A 27531-nucleotide genomic window follows, 5' to 3' on the forward strand; every position below is an offset into this window, starting at 1 on the left:
CCTGTCAGCCTCCTCACAACTCGTCGAGCAGAGCAGGCAGCAGCTGAAGGCAAGTCGGGCTTTCCTCTCACCTGTGGGGCAGGAGCCCCCGGCCCCTCCATCATGATCCTTTGGCTGTGGCTCTGCTTGGGCTTCTCCATCTCGGCGGCGCAGCCCGACTCTGAGCTGATGGCAAGGTACCTGGAAGAGAAGCTGTTGGCAGACTACAGCATCATGGAGCAAGTAAGTTTTAAGGTGGTCATCATTCGGGAGCATCTGGTGGTCTTGGCTGGCTTGTCCTGTATTTAACCATCGTTATGGGCACGGAGGGCAGTCTGCTAAAGCCGCATTTATTTCACCTGTCCTTGCAGCGTGTCCATGGCTGCAGCAGCAGCTCAGATCCCGGGGGGTGGGGTGGTGGGGGCTCCAACAAGTAAGGCTGTTGTTTGAGGTGCTAATCCAGGAGAGCACCAGCACCCTTCTGTGATGAGTGCTACTGCCAGGGGATGGGTTCGAAGCTGACACCCCCATGGCTCTGCTAACGAGGCATTTTGCGGGGACAAGGGAGTTAACGCAGTGTCCTGGCCCCTTGCCAGTCTGAGTAATTCAGAGTATTTCAGACTCGGAGGAAAGTTTTTCTGCCTATGGTCTCTGTGTTACCGTGCCTCATTTTTAACCCATGCTGGATGAAATGAACCACATGAGTTTCAGCTTGTAGAATGCTTCTTGACCAGGAGAGAGTAAAAAAAAATGTGCAAAGGAGGGCTGTTAAATTGTCTGGGTGAGATTTGCTAGGGAAATGGGGCTGAAAGGGCAATGAACTTTTGGCAAGTTATCAAGAGAGTTTGGGTGATGGTTAGGGAAGTTGTGGTTAAAAAGGCTGAGATTCAGACCTATGCTCACATCCTTCAGGTCCATACAAGTACCATGTGTGGGTCACTTAAGCCGTCAAACAGTTTTCTGAATTTGATCATGTATGAGTGGCTCTGTACTATCTGAGACATCTCTCAGGGACTGGTGCATATAATGCAGGACCTATGGAATATGTGTGCCTTGCTGGAGACTAGGTGAGATACCTAAGTGGGTAGAGTGAGATTCTTCATATGTACCTGTCTCAGGGCAGGTCATTCAGTCACTCATCCCACCTAGAATGGGAAGAGTCTCTCTCCAGAAGTGCTCATGCCTCTTCCTTATGAGGACCTCAGGAACTTTGTGGTCAATCCTGATTCCTTGTTGAGAAATTCAGCCACGAGAAACCGTTGTTGTTCAGACCATTCTGTCCAAATGATGTATAAATAGAGGTGGTGTCCTAGTCCCCTGGGGCAACCAAATATAGAAGACATCTCCCTGTCTTTAATGAACGCATAAGGTAGGTTAAGAACAGACAGGCACTTCCTTAAATCACAATACTACAGTAAAAGCCCACCTCTAACAGATTCAGGAGAGTGTGGTGTCTGTAGTAACTGTGGATTACTTGTTGACTTATGCCATGAGTGGCCACTCTACTAAGGTAATTGACAAGGCTACAGGTTATTCCTGTTGCACTAGAGATAGCTCTTCTGGATGGCACTCTGGAGGCAGTTGGGTTGCTACAGCCTGGGTTATTCTCTGTACGCTATGCAAAGACTAGCATATGGCAACAGGTGTGGGGTCAGTACTAGCAATTAGCAGGCTTTAATGAGGGTTTTGGAAAACTTAAAAGTTGATGGTAACCTGAAAATTGTTCCATTAGATTGTGAGTGAAGCTGGCTGACTTAAAAACCACTTGATGGACCAATCAGTATCATAAACCCTGCAGCAATTCTTTGGCAGTAGTCATGAAGTCCTAGCTAACAGAGTACAGTTATCTGGTGATCTTAGCTATTCATCAATGTCTACTCATTATCCTCAAGACATTGAAAGGTAGCTCTTGAAAGAACCAAGCCATACAGAACCTTCTTATGCAGATGAGCAAACAAATAAAATAAGTTCTTCACCGAGCGAGTCATTCGGCATTGGAATGGGTTGCCCAGGGAGGTGGTTGAGTCATCGACCCTGGAAGCGTTCAAGGGGAGATTGGACGTGGCACTTGGTGCCATGGTCTAGTCATGGGGTCTGCGGTGTCAGGTTGGACTCGATGATCCTCGAGGTCCTTTCCAACCTAAGTGATACTGTGATACTGTGTGATACTGTATGGTGTAGGAGGAAAGGTATAACCAGTAGCCACATTTCCAACTTCACCAAGCAGTCAGTAAAAACCATTTTGACCATTCTATATGGGTCCATACAGTAGATTTGTTCTAAAGAGTAATACTAAAGTAATAAAAAATACCAAGGAGGACTTGATCACTCATCTGTACCTCTGCTCCAAGCAAGACTAGCTTCACAGACGTTTGTCTGGCTTGTTCTGCACAATCTACAGTGATGGAGACTCTGCAGCCTCTCACAGTAGGCTTCTGAAGTGCTTTACTTGCCTGAGAGAACAGACCCAAACATTCTTCCAAAATGTAAACTGCAGAGAATATCCTCTCCCTCTCCTCCCTTTGCCCTCTCCTCCTCTTGCCCTCAGGGACCTCCAAAGAGAGCAGTTTTCCCTTGTTTTACAAGGTGTTGAATAAAATATTGCAGAAGCACATAATCAAGATTCTAGCAGAGGAGACTTCAACTTCTCCATTGGGCTTTCCTGAGCTTGTCAATGCATGATATAAACAGACATCCAATCATCTCTTTGGCAAGGACTGTTGTTATTCCAGTGTAAATCAACAGAAAGGGCAAATCAGGTAAAAAAATATCACTGCATTCCTCTGTTCTCTGGAGTTTCACCAACATTTGGAGAAGTCACTTGGCTTCCCTCATTGACATGAGATTTGTATTCTCTGTTTTGGGGAGGGATTTGACTGGGGATGTTGCTATGCTGAGACACCATGTGCAGGGAAGAAGTTGGAGGAGTTGTTGTGAAGGGTGATACAATGAGTATGATTGCATTGTCATAGGTGAGGCACTTGGTTTCATAACAAAATCTATGGCTGCATTAAAATGTCTTTCTTCTCATTTTGAAACCTAAATAGTGTTTCTCTGTTGCTGCTCAATAAATCCACTGTACATGTGGAGAGTTTTTGGGCAATGGATCTGCTGCTGAGGAAATATCAGTGAATCTGAAGATATAACATCACTTCAAACAAGTCCTCCCTTGAAACAGGTCCACACATGCAGCAGAATGCTAAGCCCCACCACATGGGTGCTGGGTGTGAAGCTGGTCACCATGCAGGCTTGAAGCAGCCACACTGTGCTGAGCTGAAGCCATCAGGTGACTGAGCTTGTCATGCCCTCAGCCCTCTCTCTGCCCAATGGCTGTAACCCACAATGTGTGCTGAGTGCTCTTGCACGAATGAAGACCAAATCCAGACTGGAGAATGGGCTTTGTCTTTTACTTACAAAAGGATGTAGATGGGCCCTGTGTGACATTTGTCAAGCATTGTGGACCATTTAGCAGCCCTTCTCATTGTATGCTGTAAATCACAAAGAGGGCTGGAGCACCTATCCAGGGAGACCTTATTGTGACTTTTCAATAGAGGCAGCCTATAAGAAAGTTAGACAATCTCTTCAGCAGGGTCTGTTGCTATAGGATAGGATAGGATAGGATAGGATAGGATAGGATAGGATAGGATAGGATAGGATAGGATAGGATAGGATAGGATAGGATAGACCAGGTTGGAAGAGACCTTCAAGATCATCGTGTCCAACCTATCAACCAATCCAGCCCACCTAATCGACTAAACCATGAAACCAAGCACCCCATCAAGTCTCCTCCTGAACACCTCCAATGATGATGACTCCACCACCTCCCAGGCAGCTCATTCCAATGGGCAATCACTCTCTGTATAGAACTTCTTCCTAACATCCAGCCTAAACCTCCCCTGGTGCAGCTTGAGACTGTGTCCTCTTGTTCTGGTGCTGGCTGCCTGGGAGAAGAGACCAAACTCTGCCTGTCTACAACCTCCCTTCAGGTAGTTGTAGAGAGCAATAAGGTCACCCCTGAGTCTCCTCCTCTCCAGGCTAAGCAACCCCAGCTCCCTCAGCCTCTTCTCAAAGGGCTCGTATTCCAAACTCCTCACCAACTTCGTTGCCCTTCTCTGGAGATGTTCCAGCAAGTCAACATCATAGTATCATCGTATCAGTCAGGGTTGGAAGGGACCACAAGGATCATCTAGTTCCAACCCCCCTGCCATGGGCAGGGACACCCCACACTAGATCAGTCTGGCCAGAGCCTCATCCAGCCTCGTCTTAAACACCTCCAGGGATAGGGCCTCAACCACCTCCCTGGACAACCCATTCCAGGGCTTCACCACTCTCATGGTGAAGAACCTCCTCCTCACATCCAGCCTGAATCTCCCCACCTCCAGCTTCATTCCATTCCCCCTAGTCCTATCACTACCTGAGATCCTGAGGTCTCAGGTCATCCTTCCTAAACTGAGGGGCCCAGAACTGGACACAGTACTCGAGGTGTGGCCTAACCAGTGCAGAGTACAGGGGCAGAATGACCTCCCTGCTCCTGCTGGCCACACTGTTCCTGATGCAGACCAGGATGCCATTGGCCCTCCTGGCCACCTGGGCACACTGCAGGCTCGTGTTCAGCCTACCATTGACCAGCACCCCCAGGTCCCTCTCTGCCTGGCTGCTCTCCAGCCACTCTGACCCCAGCCTGTAGCTCTGCATGGGGTTGTTGTGGCCAATGTGCAGAACCCAGCACTTGGATGTGTTAAATCTCATGCCATTGGACTCTGCCCATCTGTCCAACCTGTTGAGGTCCCTCTGTAAAGCCTCTCTACCATCCAGTAGATCAACTCCTGCCCCCAGCTTGGTGTCGTCAGCAAATTTACTGATGATGGACTCAATGCCCTCACCCAGATCATCAATAAAGATGTTAAAGAGCACAGGGCCCAGCACTGATCCTTGGGGCACACCACTAGTGACTGGCCGCCAGCTGGATGTGGCACCATTCACCACCACTCTCTGAGCTCGGCCATCCAGCCAGTTCCTAACCCAACGCAGTGTGCTCCCATCCAAGCCATGGGCTGACAGCTTTGCAAGGAGTTTGCTATGGGGGACGGTGTCAAAGGCCTTGCTGAAGTCCAGGTAGACTACATGCACAGGCCTCCCCACATCCACCAGGTGGGTTGCCTGATCATAGAAGGAGATCAGGTTGGTGAGACAGGACCTGCCCTTCCTAAATCCATGCTGGCTGGGCCTGAGCCCTTGGCCATCCTGTAAGTGCTGTGTGATTGATAACTAGGATGAGGGTTAATGGTTTTAAATTAAAAGAGGGGAGATTTAGACTAGATCTATGGAAGAATTTAATTTTTTTTATGTTGAGGATGGTGAAGCACCTTGCACAGTTTTTCCAGAAAGATACTCCATCCCTCGAAACATTCCAGGTCAGGATGTTTGCGATTCTGGGCAACTGGATCTAATTGAAGATTCCCCTGCTTACTGCAGGTGGGTTGGCCTAGATGACTGTTAAATGTCCCTTTCAACACAAAACACTCTATGATTCTACCTTGCAGTGAGGCAATGATGGTGACAGAGAACCTTTGTGCGACTTTGTAGGAAGCTATAAGGCAATATACTGCCAACACCAGGACACAGCACCCACAGCTAGGGCTAAAGACTTCACAAAATCTCTGGGCAAACAATGTTTTCAAAATACACAGTATCTCCTTGCCTGTGGGAGCTACATTCCACTACTGAGCTTTGATCAATGGATCTGTTAATATAGAAGAGATTTAGGTTTTAATTTTAACCAGAGGAACATTTGAACCTGGCTATGGGTGACCAGGTACATAAACCCATGTCTGGATTTAAACAAGAGACGTGTCTCCTCTAAGGTGACTAGGCTTCATTAACTCCTTTAACTCTTTGCAGGTTGCACGCCGTGTTCCAAGGCAGGCCAAATTTTTGCAGAGGCTGGTATGTATCACACTGTCTTTATTTCACCTCATGGGAATGACCCCTGATTTATGTATATATGTGTGTGTGTGTGCATCTCTGCTCAGAAATGAACTATATCAGTGGGTGATGGTATGGTGGAGATTCTAGGTTAAAAAACATTAAATCTTCATTTTGATCAATGCAACAGGTACAGGTTCTTCTAACACTTCCCAATCCATCTTCTCAAGCCCAGATTGGGAGAAAGAACATCCGATGTTACACATCTTAACACTGATGAAATCTCATTGCTTTTAAAGAGAAAGGGAGAGTTTGCTTGGAATTTGAAGGTCTCTGTTGTTCTCTGTCTGAAATTTACTGAAGAAAGGAAGAAAGCATGAAAACCAATGTCCATCTTTCTGCACAGGAACCTCAGCTTTACACATACAGCAAATCTGTGAGATCTGGCTGTGATGCTGCACTGAGAGCTGCATGGCTTAGATCAAACATTTGGCTAAAGTGGCAGCCAGTGAAATTAATGTTCAAGGCCAGTTATTTCTCTGGCTTTTCTGAGGGATGGGAGCATCCCATTTGAGAACTGGAGGAACTCATTTCACACAGTGAGCAGCCGTTACACGTTAATAGCTTCTGGTCCCTTTGATCTTTGATGGATTTGAATCAGCAGCCTAGAGGAGAGAAACTTGCAGTTTTATGACCGGTTTATTACTTCTCATCTGAGACATGGTCCATTTGTTTTGATGAAAGCAACTGATAAAGATAAAAACACAGAGTGTATTTAATTTATCTTCATCTCTCTTCCATCTTTCTAAACATTTGAGGTAAACAAGCATAAAATAATTTGCTTGGCAATTTCAGCTCCCAGTTCATCATAACAAATCAGGACACCTTCATAAAGCATCCAGCCAACCTGCCTCACAGCAGTGTGCTAATCTGCCATCCTAGCTTTATTTTTTTAATAGGGATAATAAATTACAGCAATAATAATATGAAACTTTTTTTTTTTGTTGTTCTCTCCCTTTATGCTGCCTCTCAACTTCTGAAGGCCTTAATAAAAAGTGGCAAAAACAAATAGTCATTTGCACAGCTGTTAAGTCAGAGCATCAGGCACTGATGGATTGTGCAAGAGCTCCAGGGAACACACAGGAATTGTGGACTGGAACTTGGGCTGCCCGCCAAGCCTGACCTAGCAACCTGTTTGGAAACTGCTTCTACCCTCATTGTTTATATTTTCTGTACACAGGGAATGGCAGATCCCTTCCAGGGATGGGAAGATGAATCAGTTCTTTCGTCCTTAGTTGCATGTGATGCTTTTATTCAGTGCTTGGTTTCTCCAACCAGCAGAAAGAGGGAGAAGTGCTGAATACCTTTTAAAATCTATCTGTGAGGATGTCATAGCTGGAGCTTTTTCAGTGAGATAGAGAGGTATGACAGAACACCTGAAGACACCAAGTAGCAGAGTTGGCAACAACCCCAAACCAATATGGTTCTTTATATAAAATATTAGTAAGCTGTGGAACTCCTTACTGCAAGATGCTGTGGACCCTAAAAAATCTACAGTGCATTCAAAAAGCAGCTGTGCAAAGTCATAGAAGAAAAATCCATAGTTTTACTAAGCAAAAAAATACCATCCTTGGCTCAAGTGTTCTTTCAGACTTGATGATTTTTGAGGTCTCTTCCAACCTTGGTGATTCTGTGATTCAGCCACAAATTACTGAAGACAGAAGGACTATTTCTGGTTAGGATCAGCACAGGTTGGACTGCTTCTAAGCACATGCTATTGGTCTCTGTCAGCAATACTCTCCAGAGTTAAAAGTGCTTTTGTTCTCACCCAATACAACCATTCTGATTTTCTTGTTACAACAAGTCCATGCCCTGTGTCATATTCTAAAGTTTATTACTTCAGGAGAATCCATCACTGCATCCCTGGTGTTAGTCTCAGTGTCAAATCTGTCACTGCAGGGCCACTTGTATCTCAAGTAAAAGGCAAAGGGCTTGGTTCTCTATAACTGTTGAACTGTCAAGTAACCTTGAATCCTGATCTTAGGATGAAACGTAGAAAACATGGGAGTGGATGCAGGAGATCTGGAACCAAAGAATTTTTTGTAGATTCAGATTCTTTCTTTAACTTTTGTTATTAAATCCTCAATATCTCTTGCTCTGACACAGGCAATTAATGATACAGAAGCCTTAATGAACCATCAGCTCATTATATCTGGAAATGTTCTTCCAACACTGCTTGCAATCAAAACGCCCCATCCTCTCCACCTTCAGAATAATACTAATGGCCTAAGAAGTGGACTTTAGAGCTGACCAGGTGTGTTCTAGTCTAGATCCATCACACAGAGAGCCATCTGAAATCTGTGACGTGAATCACACTCTAGAAATGCTGATGTCTTGCCATTGCGCTCCGTGTGAGCTGAGCATGTGCAAGATGTACATGAACACAGAACACATCACATTCCTCAGCTGTTAAAGATATTTATCATGATTAGGTTAATTTGAGACACATTTATCAGAGCCTTTCCAACCTTCAAAAGCATAGCCAGGAGGGGCTTTATTCCAAGCCTATTGACAGCTTTGTATTTGTTTCCAGTGGATCCCCATACTTCTGTCTGCCTGAAACTCACTAGCCCAGCGTCTTGGTTAGTTGGATGCTCACTTATTACTGCTTTTGATGTCATCAGCTACTGCAGAAATGTTCCTGTTTGATACTTGTTCATGCAAACATTTGCTCCCTTTGTCAAAACTATTTTTGTTCAGAATAAAAAAAAAAATCCTGGAAGTGCAGCAGAAGATCATGTTCTTGTCTTCACAAGTCTAATGGGACTGACTTTTTTATCAGCTCCAGTAAGAGGATTCTCAGCATATTTGGCTTACTGAAGTTGCTCTGTACTTGCAATGTATCTCACTCTTTAGCTTCCTTCTGCTTTTGAGGATTTGATCTTTGGCAGTTTAAGCCAACATACAGATATTATTTTTTCCCCACACGGGCTCTTTATAGTTAAATACACTGAAGTCTTCCAGGAAGAAAACTGTTGAGCTCCATGGAGATGTTGCTGTCAAAAAACACATTAGACTGGAGAAACGCTCCAGCTCAGGACTTGTACACAAAAACACATTGCCAAGAAATAGAAATTGGCTTTTAGCTTCCATTGCTACATCATGTGTCATTCATTGCAGTGTCTGCTGCTTCTCTGTTGGAAAGAGTCCAAGGTGGGCTAAAAGGCTTAAAATATTTCACTTTAGACATCACAGTGTCAATGTTTCTTATTAAATATTTTCCATCTGTTGCCTGAGACCTTCAGGATGGATTTTCAGAAGGGGAGGACTGAGTTGACTCCATTGACAGCATTTTTTCTGTTGATGTAACCTATGGATCTGATTATATGAATTTGAAGACGCTGCTTCATGCAACAGCGATTTCAGACTTTCAAGAACTCTTATGTGTGCTCTTGTGCACAGACTGTGAGGCAGTTCCTCTGGCATCAGTTCTGGATCCGATGGGGACACATTTCATGCTTCTCTTCCTGGGCTATAGTCTTAATCCTGGTCTTTGCAGGATTGAAGGATGCAGTTTAGGGTATAGGTGGATTTTGTCAGTGTGTTTCACAACATAAAGGCTGACATACTCAGCTCTCATCCTTCCTCATAAATGAATGCTTTCAATATATATGCTTATAATAGAAAAAATTCATATAAAAGCTTGTCAATATATAAAGGGCAGATGTCAAGATGTCACGAGGATGGGGACAGACAGTTTTCAGTGACACACAGCAACAGAAAAAGGAGCAACAGGTACAAACTGGGAAAGCTTCTTCACTTGGAGGGTGACAGAACACTGGAACAGCCTGTGGAGTTTTTATCTGTCGAGATATTCTAATGCCACCTAGACATGATCCTGTGCAATGTGTTCTGGGTGAACCTGATTTGGCAGGGTGGTTGAACTAGATGATCTTCAGAGTTCCCTTACAGCCTCTACAGCTCTGTAATTCTGTGGTTCCTGGACGCAATGCTAAGCACTGAAGAATGACCATGGCCTTTGCTCTTCTGTGAACAAAGGCAGTCCTACATCTCTGGTTTACCATTTGCATCTTATCTGAAATTTTGAGGGCAAGTCCACTTTGCCTGCTGCTGACTGTTTTATGGGGGAGCGTAATACTCATACGGGGTGATTTGCTTGAGCACATTAAGTATTAAAGCCACTGAAACAGTGAGTGGGTAGTTATCTAGGTGTCAGCATTAACCTTTTGATACCTACAGGAAACTAGACCTCGGATGTCTGAATTCACTGTGAAATCAACGATCATTTCTCGGTATGCTTTCACCACGGTGTCATGCACAATGGTGAACAGTGGATCTGAGGCTCGTGAAGCTGTGTTTGAGATGCAGATTCCAGCTGCAGCCTTCATCTCCAACTTTACCATGTAAGTAAGTAATGCTGACAATGGTTCTGCCATCCCACAGTTTGTTCACTGAGATCTCAAGTACTAGCTGGTCTGCAGTAGGGCTGTATCAAGATCTTCTGCATTTCTCTGGGAAAAATAAAACCACACACATGCGATACTCCACCAAAGACTGGTCATAGCCCCAAAGCACAGAGCAAGTCTTTGAATGATGGGCTGCTAAAATTCAAGCCCTCAATATACATTTTAGTGCCTTTTAACAACTTTGTTTTCCTCCTCTCTGATTTGGACAAAAAAAATTAAAATCTCCCAGTCCTCAGAAACCTTTCTAATTAAAGTTTCAGCAACTGGCACATGGTAGTTATCTTGCCAACTGACCATGGTGCCTAAAAAGCCCCTTGTTCCAGATACTGAAAATGGAGGAGGAGGAGAGTCAGCTCCAACTAGCAGATAGGTTGACACTGCTGGAGGTGCCAGCCATTTTCTGTATTTGACAGAATAAGCTGAGGGTAACCAAGGTCATCCTGAAATGACTCACTAAGGAATAAATTAAGCTTTTAGTTTCAAAACCATGTTTGCTTTGGTTATGCTCAGATCCACCCTATGGGTGGATATTGGGGCCACAACTTTGAACCGGACCATAGCAAAGAGAAGACCAGTTCTTTTAGAAGACCTTCTATTTCTACTGAATAAGAGGAAAAATAGCCTTTTGCCATTGGCCAGACAAAATATATGTTAAGAGCAGTTTCCTCATGGAATCCATGGTCCTAAACTCATTCTGAGGGAGAAGCATTTTACTTAAGGAGGCAGCTAACTGAGAGCAGTCATCCTGAATGTTACGGTGTACATTGACACTGATGGTAGAACCAAAACCAGACACAAAAAGGTACTTGTTGGGATTCTTGACAATTGATTTGCTTTCTGATTTGCATCCTTTTGCTTTGGAGATTGCCTACTGGACTGGCATTTTAGAAAGGTAAGCTCCTGGACTAAAACCTTACTCTGCTAGTATGATCACCTGGCGAACTTCTGTCTCAGTAATTTGAGAGGACTCTAGAAGAGTTGCACCAGCAGCACACTTATCTTGTCTGTGGATGCAGAGTGGTCATGCTGACATCTCTGGTCTCTCCAGGAGCATTGGCAACAAGACTTACTATGGAGAGGTCACAGGGAAAGAAAAGAAAAATAGCAGTGATGACCAAGCAAGGAACAAGAAACCTCCAAGCCCCACAGATGTGAGGTAAGTGCTGTATATTTCACTGTGCTGTCAGAAGTGATATACTCTCCTCCTGTCTTTATTTCAATTGCTTTGGTATAGCCCTCCATGGATTTACAGGAAGAAGGGACTAAACAGAGTGATTTTCACGCTGCCAGGTGCCATTTCCATACTCCAAGCCATGTAAAATTGCATGTGGCCTTTTCTAGCCTGGTTACACAAGATTTTCTCTTTCAAGATGCTCCAGCATATTCTTGAGAAGGAAAGAAACTTGGTTACTTCCTGAATAGGAAGCAGGGAAATTAAGATACTCAGAAATTTAGTGAGTTGCAACTTCAGGACTACAAAGTTAGTGGTAGAACCACAATCAGCCTTTACCAGTGATGTTTACTTGCCTTATTCTCAGTGCTTTTGGCCAAGCACTGGTAGAAAATCTCGTCCCTTTAATGATCTAAACATCTGAATATTCATCTGAATGCACTTCTTCAGCAGTCTCTCATTTCACAGGTGCCTCAAGTCCCTCAAATAGCTTTCAAAGATAGGCACTATTGGATAGATTCTGCAGCTCTGGAAAATCCTGCACTATTTTCAGTTATCTGAGATAGCAACACTGTTCCAAATGAACATATGATCATAAACAGCTAACTAAATGCTTATTTTCATACCAGAGAAATGAAGAGCTGTGGGGAAGGAGAGGTCTGTCAGAGCACTGAACTTGTGAATGATATGTAAAAAGAGAAGAAGGATTTTTTATTTTCTGTCATTAGTAAAAACAGAGAAAATTGAACTGGTCAGATGTGAGGTTCAAAATGGTCACATAATGCATACACACTGCATATTGTGTATGCTAAATTTAATGTGGGTTCAAAAACTGACTTGATGAATTCATGGTAAGAAAAATCCACCAAGAGCCTTTAGCAAGGGGTACTGTGTCAGGATCCAGACACAGACTGGCAGAACCTGAAAGTTTTCTATACTTCTTTTGAAGCACTGAATTTCTCTTTTTCACACTCTGTTGCATCCTTTTCTGTAGGTGACTGCCATCTGTCCTTGTTAGACCTCCCGTAGGACCCAGAGATGTCATTCCAACTATCTTAAAGGCTAAGATTAAAAAAAGTCCTCTGTGTAAGAAATCAAGAGACAACCTCTCCTCTGTCTCTGCTCCATGTTATACTTCTTGTATTCCTCTCCTGTAGTGGGTTGAGAGAGAAGGCCTAGCTTTCTCTCCCCCAAAAAGAGGGAAAAAACCACAGCTAACTCAGTCGGAGAAGCAGAAGGAATGCTATGTTTTACAAGCAATGTGGAAAGGCAGGTTAGATACACAATATATACAGTATTTACAATATATGTACAGAAATATACAGCAAGGGAAAAAAAGAATATAGGAACGAAATTTCCTCCTCCAGACAGAGGAGGGTTCCTCCCCCGTACCCCCCTCTCTACCCCTACCTCCCTTTTTTTTCCCAAAGAGGGTTAGAGAGACAAAAATGTAGTTATTAAGAAAGAAGAATTTTAGTAGGCCTATTAATGCAGAATTAGTGCTTGTCTTTATCCAAGGTCAGAACTCCGGCTGCTCAGAAGCAGACAGGCTGGAAAAGCAGGACAAAGAGAAACTGAGCAAAATTCCAACTGAACTCAAAACTTTAAGTTGCATTCTACCAATCTACCAATGAAATTCTTTTAGAATATCTGATTGTTTTCGTTATTATTCCAAAACATTCAGCCAGAGTGTCCCAGCACTGTCCCTTTCTTAAAGGCACAGCCTCAAACGGTCACACTCTCCATAAGAACTCAACTCATCTTTTAAGACTTTTCCTACAGTGGAATCCACTCCTAGGTGCCCAGTGCTTTGTGAAGCATTACAGTGTTTTCTTTCTTGCTGATTTCACATATTCAGTGTCAGGGAATACTTTCATCAAACCAACAAAATCCAGATTCATTATTCACTATGTGTGATGTGGATGGGGTGTGAAGGTATCTTTGGATTTTCCTTCCAGGGATAATGGCTATGAGACATTCAAAGCCTCTGTCTTCATTCCTCGCAAGATGCAGGCCAAGTTCCTACTGCATTATGAAGAGCTGTTGCAAAGGCGACTGGGAAAATACGAGTATGCGGTCAGTATTCGGCCCCAGCAACTGGTGGGGAGGCTACGAGTAGAGGTGAACATCCTGGAGAACTCAGGCATAGTTTCACTGGAAGTGCCTCCCCTTCGAAACAGCAAGCATAAAGGCAATGGAAAAACTGAAGGTAAGGAGAAGTTTTGTGACCCATGGTTCTGTTACTTGTTGGGCCTTAATCACTTCTCAAGAACTGGACTGACAGTGTTGGGAGTTTTCCAAGACAGTCCTGGATGATTGTGCAGAATGGGGTTTCATTCACATTCCCCCTGCATTAAAGAAAACCCCAAAATTGTATTGTCTACAATCAAAACTATATTAGAAAGTGGAGGACACATTTCATGAAGGCATCAAGAAAAATGAATGGTAGCAGCTCATTAGGCATAAATTATTCTGGGAAATTCCAACTATAACTTTATTTAGAAAGACAGATTTAAAAATTTTCCTTCTCAGCTCTTGCTGCATTCACTGTATGACAGATACATTCCCCACCAGACATAACTGCATTTGATGAAAAGCAAGTCTCTAAGCATCGCAGGCTGCCAGCAATTCCCCTTTAGAGGTCCCTCATTCACTGGCAGGGCAATCTTCAGGTTCATGAAAGCTGGTATTATGGCTGCAACATGAAAGGCCAAGTTGGATGGGACTTTGAAGTGTCCCTGTCCATTGTAGAGGGTTGGAACTAGATGACTGTAGAGTGGTTTGGGTTGTAAAAGACCTCTAATGGCCATCTAATTCACCCCTATGGCAGTCAGCAGGAACATCTGCAAGTAGAGCAAATTGCTCTGAGCCCCATCCAATGTGACCCTGAATGTTTCCAGAAATGGGGGCATTTACCACCTATCTGGGCAACCTGGTTCAGTGTCTCACCACCCTCAGGGTAAGGGATCTTTAAGGTCCCTTCCAAGCCAAGCCATTCTATAAAAGGGATTTCAGAATTATAAGCTCTGTGAGGTTCAGTGGTGGGAATTTAGCCTTATCACGAATGGCTTTTGTTCTATTTTCTGTAGATGACTGTGTCCATGTGGTATCTGTGCATAACTGTGTGAGAACTTTGAAGCTTCATGAATATAGGGCTGATCCTACTCAACAAAATGGGAATTATTATTTTTGTTGTTTCTATTGTTTTTATGAGCTTTCAGCTGAGCCTTCAGGCCTTGTGCTTAGCATTTGAGCAGGCTCTTCCCTGGCTCCATATCTCCTGGGAAGTGTTTATTTTAAGTGAATTGTTTTTTCCATCCATCCATGCCAAGGCCGATAGGAAATCCTGCATTTTAGAACATGGGAAATTCCAAGAGGAAAACCCATGTTTTGCCAAAGCACTAAGTGTTCCACTTACCCCCAGCTATCCTCACTCACTGTTCAGACAATGTAAAGGTATTTTTTCTAGTGTAAACTAACAGTGGGGTGCACAGAATAATGTGATGGCTGCATGTTGATAAAAAACCCTCACCAAAAGAAGAGCATGAGTCTGACCTGGAAGCAGGATGTAAAGTCCTGTGGGACTTGATCCTCAATTACTCTAGGTGACATAATGCCAACAAAGTTAGTAGAGCTGCTCATGTCTGCCAAGCAAAGACCCTAAAGCATGTTAACATGGAATCAGACTGGTTGCTCAGTGTGATCCTACTCATGTAATCCAAATCAAAACTCTCAGCAACTTGGACTAGCTTCAGGTCAAGCATCATGCAGCTAATTACTTTCTCTGCTGTACATCCACACACTGTGTGATAAATGTGCTATGCCCTTCATCAGGAAAGTCAGAAGCCTTTTTCACCTATCAGGGAGTATCACAGTGCATTGTGGCATACAGTTTCTGCAAAACATCTGGCACTGATCAAGGTTAGAGACAGACCAAGCAGAGCAGACTCAGGGTTGGTCTAATGCAGTATGGAAATTCCTGTATGTAAATGATACACAGGGAAGACTCTCATAACTTGCTCTCCAAGCACTGATCATACTTGGCATTGTGCTTCGGATTCCAAACAGATCATATAAAAATGGGCTCAAGCTCTAGGATTCCATAATCCTCCCTAGACAGTAAAATGTATATAAAATAGGTGTCCCATTGCTGGGTGGGTAATGAAAACAAAGCTCAGTTTCCCTGTGCTTTATCCTTGTTCAGAACTCAATAACAGACCTTCTCTATCTGGAATTGCCCTATACAGTTGGTGAAAACTGTTGGCTGTGATGGAATTACTGCTGTGGAAGCCATTGAGATGCCAATCACACTTTCAGGGTCCATCAAGGGCAGTCAGGAGTGGGTTCTGATTCTGCCAGGTCAAATCTTTATTGGTACTCAGGTGAATGCCACTCAGATGAGTCTATAATGTTGATGAATTCAGGAGGCTTGCTGAGCTTCCTTCTGATCTAAAGCAAGATGAAGAGATTAGGACATTCCCAGCAGCCAAATCAAAAGAAAAGAAAAAGAATTGGCAGATGGTCTCAGAAGACTCCTAAGATAGGTCTTTGAGAAGGACTGCTTGTTTTGGATAGGAAGGATTTATTGCTTATGACCTCTTCTGGCAAACAAGATCAGTCGCACTCAGAGCAGACAACAGGAACTTCCTGCCTTCCTAAACACAAATGGAAACCACAAGAAAACTCCTAGGGAGGGCAAGGCCAAGGCAAGGAGCATTTCACTTGGAAATCCGTTGTACTTCAGTTAGCTGTCCTCTCTCAAGCATGATACTGAAGGCAAAACATCTGCACCATTAGATCCTCCCTGCAAAGCCATCTTGCTCATATGACACCCAAATACTAGAGAAATCTGCATGTGAAGTGAGACCTCCAGGGAAGGCTATAGGGTTTTGAAGTGAAAGACACGTCAGTTGTGTGCTAGGTCAGAGTGGCTGCAAACTGGGAGCATCTGGTCTCTTGGTCTCTTCTCTGGTCTCTTGGTAGCAATCTAGTAAGTAGATGGCCAGTAAAGGATGCCAGACCAGACACTCCCATACTGTGTTGTGTATGGTGCCTCAAATGAGAGATCATAACTTTTTAAAAATGACCAAATAAGGAATAGAGGCTTGCACTTTGGGAAATGATACTGCCTGAGTACTGCCCGACTGCCATGTTCTGTATCTACAAAGGTGCTCATAGTGTCTCACAATTAATGATAAAATGTGAGATTTTGAGTATTAATGAATTACCTAGAGAGTATTGGGAGAAAAACATACTGTGAAATCAAGTCAGCAGTTAAATGGTAGTCTGAGTAATGTGTCCAAAACACCACCAACCTGAAACCATTGTTGAGGCTGGGATGTAGCTTCACAAGTACTTTTGCCTCTGACTGACCTGGATAAGAAACTGCCTTCTTTTTCTGAGTACTGGTGCTGAAGGTCCAGTGCAGGATTAAAAAAAAATTAAAAATCAAGTATGTTTGGCCTTGGAGTCACCCACAGCTCTAGACAATGAGAACCAGCAGCAACTGAAGTTCATAGCTGAAATGGAAACCTGTTGTAGCAATAAATGCTGTTAGTAAAACTCATTTAAAAAATGATAACAATAATTCAGAAGGTCAAAAGTGGAGGAGTGGATGATCTACCTTTATTTTATGGACCAGTCTTCTTACATTTCTAGTGTTTTCTACATGCTGTCCATAGTCAATGCACCATGCAGGAGCCATGGTAGAAAAAAATATGTCCCTATTTAATGGTCGTTCAGGATTTGCACTTTTGCAGCCAAACTGCTAGCATCCATACAGTCTGTGATGAACAGAAGACATAAAACTTGAAGACCTGTCTATAGACAGAAGGTGTCCTTTGATGAGGAAGAGTGAAGGACACTCCCCCCCCCCCCCCCCCCCCTTTCCTCCATTTGTGAAATAATGCAGAAATCACAGCAATAATAATGGAAGCAGTTAAGGAATTCAATTTTGCCTGGTTTTGGCTGCAGTGGAACAAGTTTCAAAGACAGGATTTGGTTCCACAAACTTCCAGTGATTTATGAAAAGTCAAGCTGTGCTTTGTGATAGACAGGCTCTTGGAAAGTCCTGCATACATCCTCTGTGAATACGAAGCAGAGACAATGTGATGACGGGTCTTTCCAGGATATTTCCTTTGTCAGCAACTCCTGTGCACACCATTCCATCTGGGACCTATATTTTTCCCAAAGGAAGATATTAGGCATGTGAGTTTTGGAAAGTAATCTTTTGGCATGTGCAGGTGACGTCTTCTCTCAGATACAAACCCCCAAACAGGAGACACTGATGTCAATGGCACTAATCTTTTCTGGTGACCTCAGAAGGGAGCCATTTTCTACATCAGAATAGAATCATTGAATCAGAGAATACTTTTGGTTGGAGGAGACCAACTATTAACACTGACAATTCCACTACTACATCATGTCCCTAAACACCACATCTACACATCATTTAAATACCTCTAGGGGTGATGACTCAACCACTTCCCTGGGCAGCCTGTTCCAGGGCTTGACAACTCTTTTAGTAAAGATATTTTCACTAATGTCCAATTTAAACCTCCCCTGGCACAATTTGAGGCTGTTTCATCTTGTTCTGTTAGTTGGGAGAAGAAACCAACACCCATCTCACTCCTACCTCTCATCAGGTAGTTGTAGAGAGTCATAAGATCTCCCCCGAGCCTCCTTTTCTCCAGGCTAAGCAAACTCAGTTCCCTCATCTTCTGCTCATAACTCTTGTGCTCTAGGACTTTCACCAGTTTAGCTCCCCTTCTTTGGATGCCCTTCAGGACCTTAGTGTCCTTGTAGTGAGAAGCCCAAAACTGAGCCAAGTATTTGAGGTGTGGCCTCACCACTGTTGAGTACAGGGGGCAATCCCTTCCCTCCTCCATTCTAATACAATGTCCTACACAGCATCCTGAGGTATGATTGCCCTCATCCTTTTTGCTCCCGTGCAGCAGTGTGAGAATTAGTCATGGATTTGGGTAGGGAGACACTAGGCTGCTTGGGAATGATGATTTCTCTTCAAAGTCACAACTTTCAGAAAGGTTTTGATTTCTTAGCACAGTTGTCTAGACATTTCCATGTGTTAGTGGAGGACGAACTTTGCACGCTGTCAGTGTGCAAACGAATTTGGGTTTAACTGTTCATTGTGTGAGGACTACAGTTTCATTTCTTCTCTGTTTATTTCTTTAGCTGCATTTGGCAGAAAGTTTTTCTAAAGGCCCTGTTAACTACCTCAGTGTTATCATAGACCAGCTGAAGTCTTTGGAGCTCATCCATGCTCCTCACTCTGCAATCACTCATAGATTTTCCTTTCTCAGCCACTTGTTTGAGAAGAACTGGGCCAAGAGAGCAATTGAGTTCCAGATATCAAGTGTTGCCTAAAGAAGAAACGTGGGGGAAGACAGAGAAATTGTATTCAAGTAAATAAAGGCCTGCTGCAAGGAGGAAAAGAATATTGTGCTTTCTGGGTCAATCACAGAAAGAACAAGAAGTCATGGTCTTATAAACCAGAAAGGAAAAATGTAAACCAGACACTGAAAATGTCTAGCAGTGAATAAGTGAAGCTCTGGAAAGGACTGGCAAGGCCAGGTACTGAGTTTCCATTACTGGACATTCAGAGTGTCTCCAGGCCATGTCATAAACCAAGTAGGAAGGTATTTGGTCTGGGAACAAGGGATAATCTGTCTTCCAGACCTGATGTCTATTATTCCAGAGGAAAAGAAAAAAAAAAGTTATTTTGGACCTTTTCTGTTAGAATATTATTTGGTTTTTCAGCTCTGTCCTAGAAATAGGAGATGAGTGGCTATGAAGAAAATGGCAGAGCTCCCCCAACTAGTCACTGATAATGGCTATGTGAAGCAGCCCTTAGAAACCTCCTCTCCAAGAGTTTCTAAAGAATCATAGAACAGTAGGGAATGGAAGTGACCTCTGGAGATCATCTAGTCCCTCCTCACTGCTATTGCAGCTACACCTCTATCAGGTTGTTTCTGTTACAGAGGATGACAATTCTCACCTGTTTTGAGGAGTAATAGAGGAATGCAATGGGATCCATGTGATTCCATCTGGATTCCACAGTGCTTAACAAAAGTGCACACATTTGACAGGTGGGGAAACTGGGGCATGGAGTGGTTGCCTAACTCATCTATCTTCAGATAGTCAGAAACCATGGAAACCCCAGGGTAGGAACTCATGCCGTTGTGGTGCAGAGTGTATTGTGCTCACCCATCAACACCCTTGCGGCACAGAAACAAAGAAGGGAAATCTCAAGGCCACAAGCACAGATGTGTATGTGCAGTAAGTATAAGGGAAGAGCTTCGGTTTCCAGTGTGGGACTGACTTTCAACAACCCTGGTGTGATGTGGTCAGGCAGTCTGACAACATCACTTAGTTTTCAGCAGTTGAGAAGTAATGTGAAGCCCTCAAACAGATCAGAAAATATAAACAAACTGTTGAGCCTTTTCTATGAGTTCTGGGCATTTTCCACAAACTGACAGTTAAATGGGATCTTGGAAGTGATAGAAGACAGATGGAAAATCTAGGAAGGCCAATACAAGTAAATCTGATGCATTGTGTATTAGAAACATCTTACATTTGTTGATGCATCATATCAGGGGCCAGCTATAACAGTAAAAGCAAATCAAGATGGAGATAAAAATCTCATAAACTTATTGATTTATGGCTTTTCTTCTTCTTCAGGGGAAATCTGAAAAGTACACAGATTTTAGAAGAAATGTCAAAGCTCTGGGTAACTATTTTGTAAGCCCCTTTTAAATCTGACACCAGTGTCCTTAAGTGATTTCAGTGTATTGGCAAAGGCCTTCTCTTCCTGTTTCTGTCACGATGTGTGGAATGGAACTGGAATAGTCAGAGAAGCCACAAAGCAGAGTCACTTTCCTAAAATTGAGTAGTTCCTATCATTCAAACTCCTTTGGTCAAGACTTTCTGATGATCTTGTTTCATATTCCAGGTCCTCCAATTAATTTTTTCTTGGTGTAGAAATTTAACTGATGGGGAAACTCTCCCCTGTCTTGACAATATGATCTTGAGCCTTGTCTATTCAAATGGACCCACAGAACAGCTGTAAACATAAAGCCAAATCAACATGGAAGTAATGCCCTAGAGTGCTGTTGATTAACGACTTACTTTAATTTCTTTGCCAAAAGGAATCTAGATTATACATAACATTTTAAATGTCATAGCTTAAGCTAATAATTTTATATACTCACAAGAGCCCTAATTCTGGCATTTCTCTGGACTTTGACCTGTGAGAAGTCAAGTGAGTTTGGTAACCACTTCATACCTCTGTTTTCCTACTTATTAAATGGAGGTAATTATATGTATCTGACTATGTACTTCACTGTAGGACTTGGAAGTGAGGTGGATTTTGTTTGGTGTTGTATATGCATGTCATGCTGCATTACTATACTGCCTCTGAAGGCTCTTCACAAAGGTGGAGAAGTGCCACTCTTCTGGAGATAGTGTTGTAGAAACTGATGGAGAGGAGCTTTCCAAGGCTGCCTGCACCTTGTCACTATGATCAATATTGTTCATGGGCTATAGCATATAACTGAAATCATCCTAGAGCAGATGTCTGTATCTGGCCAACTGTATCACACCCTAATCTCCCCTGACACTCTTGACTTGATCTTCACTGAGCATATAAATTTTCTAGGAGATGTAGGTACTTATGCTGTGAACACCTATATCCGAACTGAGTTTCACACATTTGTAAGTCTCTTCTCCCAAGGAACAAGTGATAGGACAAGAGAAACAGCCTTAAGTTGCACCTGGAAGGTTTAGGTTGGACATTAGGAAGAATTTATTCACAGAAAGCATTGTAAAACCCTAAAACAGGCTGCCCAGATAAGTGGTTGAATTATCATCCCTGGAAGTTATTAAAAGCTGTGTAGATGTGGTGCTTAGGGACACAGTTTAGTGGTGGACTTGGCAGTTCTGGGTTAAAAATTATAGTTAATGATCCTAAAGGTCTTTTCCAGATTAAACTATTCTATGATTCTATGATAGTTTCTTTTCCCTGCCATGCCACAGACATCTTGGGCCATCTTTGAGAAAGGCAGCTCATTTCCACCAATTTTAACCAGCACATGAGGGGACATAATGGAATGTGCTGGAATAATCACTGTGAGAGTACTCAAGAAGAACATCAACTGAGAATCTATTCTGATATTTCCAATAGCTAGTTAGGACAAGCAGGAAAGCCCTCAAAATTTGGGAAGTTCAAACCAAAACTGACTTTTGGTCAGTCTTACATAAAGGTCCTTATGGAGTTCAGAGGGACTGAGCAGTTGGCACAGCAAAAGAGAGTAAGGTGGGATTTTGTCCACACAGAGAGACAACAAGAAATCTCCATATCCTTCAATTTCATCAGATGATCACAGCTATCAAGACAAGCAGAGGTTCCTTCAGGGTGACTCGATGCCTAAGTTTGCTTTCTCTGAGATGCCCTCTGAAAGGCACATCTCTCTTCATTGACTCAAATAGTAGTGGAAGGTTAGGGTGAGATACATCTCAGGGATGCAGTTTGCATGACTGCACCAGTAAGCATTGGATTTTGTCTCAGTAAGACTGAAATTCCAGCAACTACACTGATAAACCTTTGTTGAACACAAAGGCAGCTATGCTGACTTGTTCTGATATAGATATTACCTGGTAACACTTGTGATTCCAAGTGATCAAATAGTGAGATCGGTTTGACCTCACATGCCTACAGTATATCTGAATGAGCCACATCCAGAACTCTTTAGAATCAGTAGGGAGAAATAGAACTATAGAATACACTGGGTTGGAAGGGACCTTTAAAGGTCATCTAGCCCAACACCCCCTGAAGTCATCAGGGGCATCCCTAACTAGATTAGACTGCTCAGAGTCCCATCAAGCCTCACCTTGAATATCTTCATGGATGGGCTCTCTACAACATTCCTGGGCAACTTGTTCCAATATTCTACCATCCTCATAGTAAAGAAATTCTTCCTAATGTCCAATCTAAATCTATCCTTCTGTAGCTTAAAACCATATTACATGCCCTTAGAAACAGTCCCTCCCCAGCTTCAGGTCCCCTTCAGGTACTGGAAAGCTGTTACAAGGTCTCCCTGGAGCCTTCTTTTCTCCAGGCTGAATAACCCAAACTCTCTCAGCCTATAATCTCAGGAGAGATGGTCCAGTCTCCTGGTAATTTTTGTGGCCCTCCTCTGGATCTTCTTCATGAGGTCCATGTTCTTCTCATGTGGAGGACCCCAGAGCTGGACACAGTACTCCAGGTGCAGTCTCACCAGGGCAGAGTAGAGTGGCAGAATCACCTCTCAATCTGCTGGCCACACTTCTTTCAACACATCCCAGAAAGTGATTTGCCTTCTGTAGTATGATTCATCTAATCCTAGAGGAAAGGCAACAATTCAAGTGAAACATACTTGAACTCATTGGTGGGATCTGAGGTATAGGATCTGCATTCTCAATGTCTAGAGCTGGCTGGTATGAGTATTACAGACATGTCTGAAGCTGTGTGTTCATTATATACAGAAAGTAATCAAGTCACGTGAAGAATATCTGGCCTTCAAGTTCTCTGACCTCCAAACAGAAGCAAGAACAGAAATATTGCCAATTTCTATCCCTGATAACTTAGCAACATTGGCTTCAGTTTAGAATTAGAGGGGAGGGGTTATTAAGGTGTTATGTTTTCGTTGGTGAGCTGACCCTTTCATCTCAGTATGTAACTATGCTAGTAGATATGACTCCATGGTCATACTCTGTGTGCTCTGCTCAGACATCTGTAAGACAATGGGGAAAACCTGTGCTATTGTGGTTCTATCTCAACAGGTGATGTTTCTCCTCCTCCTTCCACTGTAATTGGACATACCAAAACCTTAGCCAAAGTTACCTTCAATCCCAGTGTTGTTGAGCAAACCAGGATTGCCCGAAATGGCATTTTGGGAGACTTCATAATTAGATATGATGTCAACAGGGAGCTGAGTATTGGGGATGTCCAGGTATCGTATACACAGCTCATCTTTTCTGTTTCCTTAACTCTACCTGAGATGGTTCAGTTCTGTTGCATGCTCCCAATGTCCCAGAAAACATTTTCCAAGTGAAGCCTACTTTTCCATACTGTAAGAACTATCCAGAACAAATCCAGCTGATTGGCATCCCTAAGATGGACTTAAAAACTACTGATACTGGCTCTGCTGAGTTTCTTTTTTGTATCTGCTTTTGAGTTCCTCAATATACAGTATATGTCTGGATACAAGGCCAGTTCCCCAAATGCATGTTGCAGTTCTCATCCCTGGGTACATTCACTATAACTTTACTGCATTTGGAAAGGAATCCCAATGTCCACCATGGAAGGAGATATGGGGAGCTTCAGTAGGTTTCTCTAGTCTGGATAAACAGAGTTCCTGGACTAAGAGAGATACCAAGGAGCACTCATATCCTCCAGTGTAGGCACAGACATTGAAAGCAGGATTAGGTATACCCAACCAAAAATCCTGTAATGATGTGTGAGTTACCTTTGATTCCTGACTTCATTGCTCTCCCACAGATCCTTAATGGGTATTTCGTGCACTACTTCGCCCCTATAGATCTTCCTCCACTGCCAAAGAATGTTGTATTTGTGCTTGACAGCAGTGCTTCCATGGTGGGAACAAAACTGAAACAGGTGAGGTCCTTGCATTTATTATGGACTGGTTGGCTTTAAAATTGTAAAGAGCTTGGTTCAAACTTCATCTTACCAGATGGGCTCTTCTGCCAAATGTTTGCTATCTCAAGGTGAGATGATTTACCTGCAATCAGAAACTGTCATGTTAGTGGGAATAGGATGGGAACATAAGTGCAGAGGACTTCACTGCTCTGTGATGTCCTGGTCAGCGATGTCAAAACTGAGCCAAGATGCAATTCTTTTCTGGGCAGTATCAAGGGAAGAAGAATAGGAAGAATTCCTTGCAAAGTGTACTCAGAAGACCATTGTATGCAGCTTAATAGCAGAGAGAAGATGCAGCTTCTCTCTTTAAATTACCTTGACAAGCCCCTTAGCAATATATAATTCAGTGGGTTCTGTTGAAAAAAACCATTCAGCTTACCCTGTTTGAGAATCTTTCAGCACAAATCTCAGACATTTTTGCAGGGCACAGTGGATCTCAACGTAAGCCAACATGCCAAGCTGAAGGGCACATGCTTAAAACTTTGACAGGCAGTGTTCAGGCTATTGCCAAAACATTTGTGTTTCTTCAGTTCTCTGAGCTGGACAGATGGAAACTATCTCCAGTTCAGGAATCAAGTAGTTGGCTTGGAAGGGCACCATACCTGGGGCAATATGCTCTTTCTTTCATCACAGTGTTACTAGATTAAACTAGGAGTAGAGATTAATTAAGACTTCAGTTCTGTTCTGAATTATTTGGCAGATATATCTCAGGTCTTCATTCATACTGGACAGGTAAGTCTAGTTTCCATCTTGTGCAGAAAAGGAGAAAAATTCTGATAAGCTTAGTACTGTTTTCTTTCTTTAGGAGGCTTGCCCCACAGGCTTGAGAAGTTAGTTGTCTTCTCTCTATGGATGGTTATGTCTTTACCTTCCACTTGCCTACCATGGCTAACCTTTCCACATAGGTTGACCCTAATAGAGAGCTGCCAAACAGAAAGGGATCTGGGGGTGCTAATTGACAGCTGGCTGAACATGAGCCAGCAGTGTGCCCAGGTGGCCAAGAAGGCCAATGGCATCCTGGCATGCATCAAGAATAGTGTGGCCAGCAGGAGCAGGGAAGTCATTGTGCCCCTGTACTCAGCTCTGGTTAGGCCACACCTTGAGTACTGTGTCCAGTTCTGGGCCCCTCAGTTTAAGAAGGACATCGAAACACTTGAAGATGTCCAGAGAAGGGTAACGAGGCTGGTGAGAGGCCTTGAGCACAAGTCCTTGAAAACACAGACCATGGTCATTCTTTGACAGTTCATTGTCTTTGAACAAGGACATTGGGGGCATACTTCCCTTCCCCTCTCTGCTAAAAACTTTACTATGTGGTTTCATTGGTGATCATAAATCTTAATTTATAAGCTATGTCCCCTATTAAATCAAATTATTTCCACTGTGAGCTAAAATGAAGTATGACGTAAGGTTCCCAATTATCTTCCCCAGTGATAGAGGTAGCAGACAGAGAGTTAATGAACATACTTAGTGCTGTGCTGAACAAGGTCTTGAATGAAGATACCTTTTTATCTTTACAAATTCTTATGGACAGAGTCTGGCTCTTTGCATTCTGTTATCCTTCTGCTGAGAAAATTCCTGCCTTGCCTCACCAAATCCTCAGATATTGGACAAACAGACCCAGTCCTGCATGCTGAAAGCAGAAGGCAGCAATACAGGGCTGAACCAGGGAGATTAAGAGTCAGAAGGGCTTTGGTGCTAGGGCGAATGGTGCAAGTAGCTCCTTGGGTCAGCAGATTAACCTTGTACTGTGAAGCTTTTATTCTCCTCCTGAACATATTAGTGTTTCTTTTTCATACACTTGCTAGAAACAACATGGCCAGAGATTAACCCTTGAAGGTCTACTTCAGAGCCTGGTTGTCTCCTCCTGCTAAACATACATGAATCTGAGGCTAATTTATTACAAAGAGGTGCCTCTTGAGCCCAAGTGACACAAGTGTTTAGTCAGAACCTTTATCAAAGGTAAACCCATTTTTTTTGCTCTGTTACCTACTTCCTTTGGAAGATTATTCCAGTTAGACATTGGAATAATCTCCCAAGGGAAGTAGTGGATTCCCCTACATTGGACAGTTTTAAGACTCATCTGGACAGGGTGCTGGGCCATCTCATTTAAACTATACTGTTACCTAGAAAGGTTGGACCAGATGGTCCTTGAATCACAGAATCACAGAATCACCAAGGTTGGAAGAGACCTCAAAGATCATCAAGTCCAACTTGTCACCACAGACCTCATGACTAAACAGAGGCACCAAGTGCTACGTCCAATCCCCCCTTCAGATTCCTTCCAACCTGGCATTCTATGGTTCTGGGAGCTACTCATTCTTTGGACAGTCATTGGTATGGTATGGAGGAGTTCTATGCGCAGGAAGAATTTATCTTTCTCTGCTTTCAACTACTCCAGAAAATAGAACTTCATGGAATCATGACCTAAATCATAAAAAAAAAAAAAGACTTTACACACCTCAGTCCAGGAAAGACTAAAATCTAGGACTGGCTGAATGGCTTTTTTGGTACACTAAGAAAGTATGATCAGTTACAGCCATGACCCATGTTTCCTCAGTGGTCTTCTTACCCAACTGGTTTTGTAATTAAGATGTTTGTTAAATTACAAATATGTCCTCTGGTGGCAGGATACCTCTGAGCAGAGGAAAGGTCTCCTTGTTGTCTTTTTCCTTGGACTTTTACAGCTGTGGTGATCTATGGTGGTGTGTGGAGGGCTAGGAATTCCCATGGGACTGCCTTTCCTCATTTCTCTCCACTGAGTCACATGCAAGATCAGTTAAAATATGGCCAGCACTTGTAAAGAGAGCTCTGGCAGGTCAATTGTGGAAACTATGACAAAGGACAGTTTTAAGGGTTGTATAAGCAAGGATGAGAGACATCAGCTGTGCACCCTTTTCTAGAGTAACTCAAGGAGATTTAGTACTCTTCTATTAACTGCTTTCATGATGTTGATGGTAAAATGACTCAAGGTCAGGATTTCATGCATCCTGCAGTTCCCACAATCTAATTGTGGGTCATATCTTCTTTTCCTCTCCCAAGATTTTCTTGTTCCTACATGAATTTATGTCCTTTTGCACCATCCCTTTCTTCCTAAGATATCTTCTAAAAAACAAGATGTCCAGACCCAGTTGCAAATGTATAAAGTGAGACCAGTTGATGAGCTTCATTCAAATTATTAAGACCTTTGAGACATTCCCTTCACTTCACAAAGACATATATGAACTTTGTGGAGAAGACTGACTATTGTGCATATTCCT

At 43.1% G+C, this 27531-nt stretch overlaps 1 protein-coding gene across 3 annotated transcripts in view; it reads left to right on the forward strand.

Annotated features, from left to right (window-relative positions):
* The first annotated feature begins 18 nt into the window (after window positions 1-18).
* The window catches only part of ITIH5 (inter-alpha-trypsin inhibitor heavy chain 5), a 53302-nt gene continuing 25789 nt past the window's right edge, over window positions 19-27531 (forward strand). Inside the window, exons 1-7 of one of the 3 annotated variants that reach the window (XM_068168771.1) lie at window positions 19-222; window positions 5881-5925; window positions 10165-10328; window positions 11440-11547; window positions 13521-13771; window positions 23398-23567; window positions 24116-24232. In XM_068168771.1, the coding sequence (XP_068024872.1) occupies window positions 103-222; window positions 5881-5925; window positions 10165-10328; window positions 11440-11547; window positions 13521-13771; window positions 23398-23567; window positions 24116-24232 (975 nt within the window). In that variant the 5' untranslated portion in view covers window positions 19-102. Of the gene's footprint in view, window positions 223-5880; window positions 5926-10141; window positions 10329-11439; window positions 11548-13520; window positions 13772-23397; window positions 23568-24115; window positions 24233-27531 lie in introns of those variants that run through there. The other 2 variants (XM_068168777.1, XM_068168786.1) reach the window with 2 other exon arrangements.

This window comes from Melanerpes formicivorus, unplaced genomic scaffold (assembly GCF_026170545.1).
Source record: "Melanerpes formicivorus ecotype bairdi unplaced genomic scaffold, bMelFor1.0.p_v2 SCAF_3, whole genome shotgun sequence".
Lineage (NCBI taxonomy): Eukaryota > Metazoa > Chordata > Aves > Piciformes > Picidae > Melanerpes > Melanerpes formicivorus.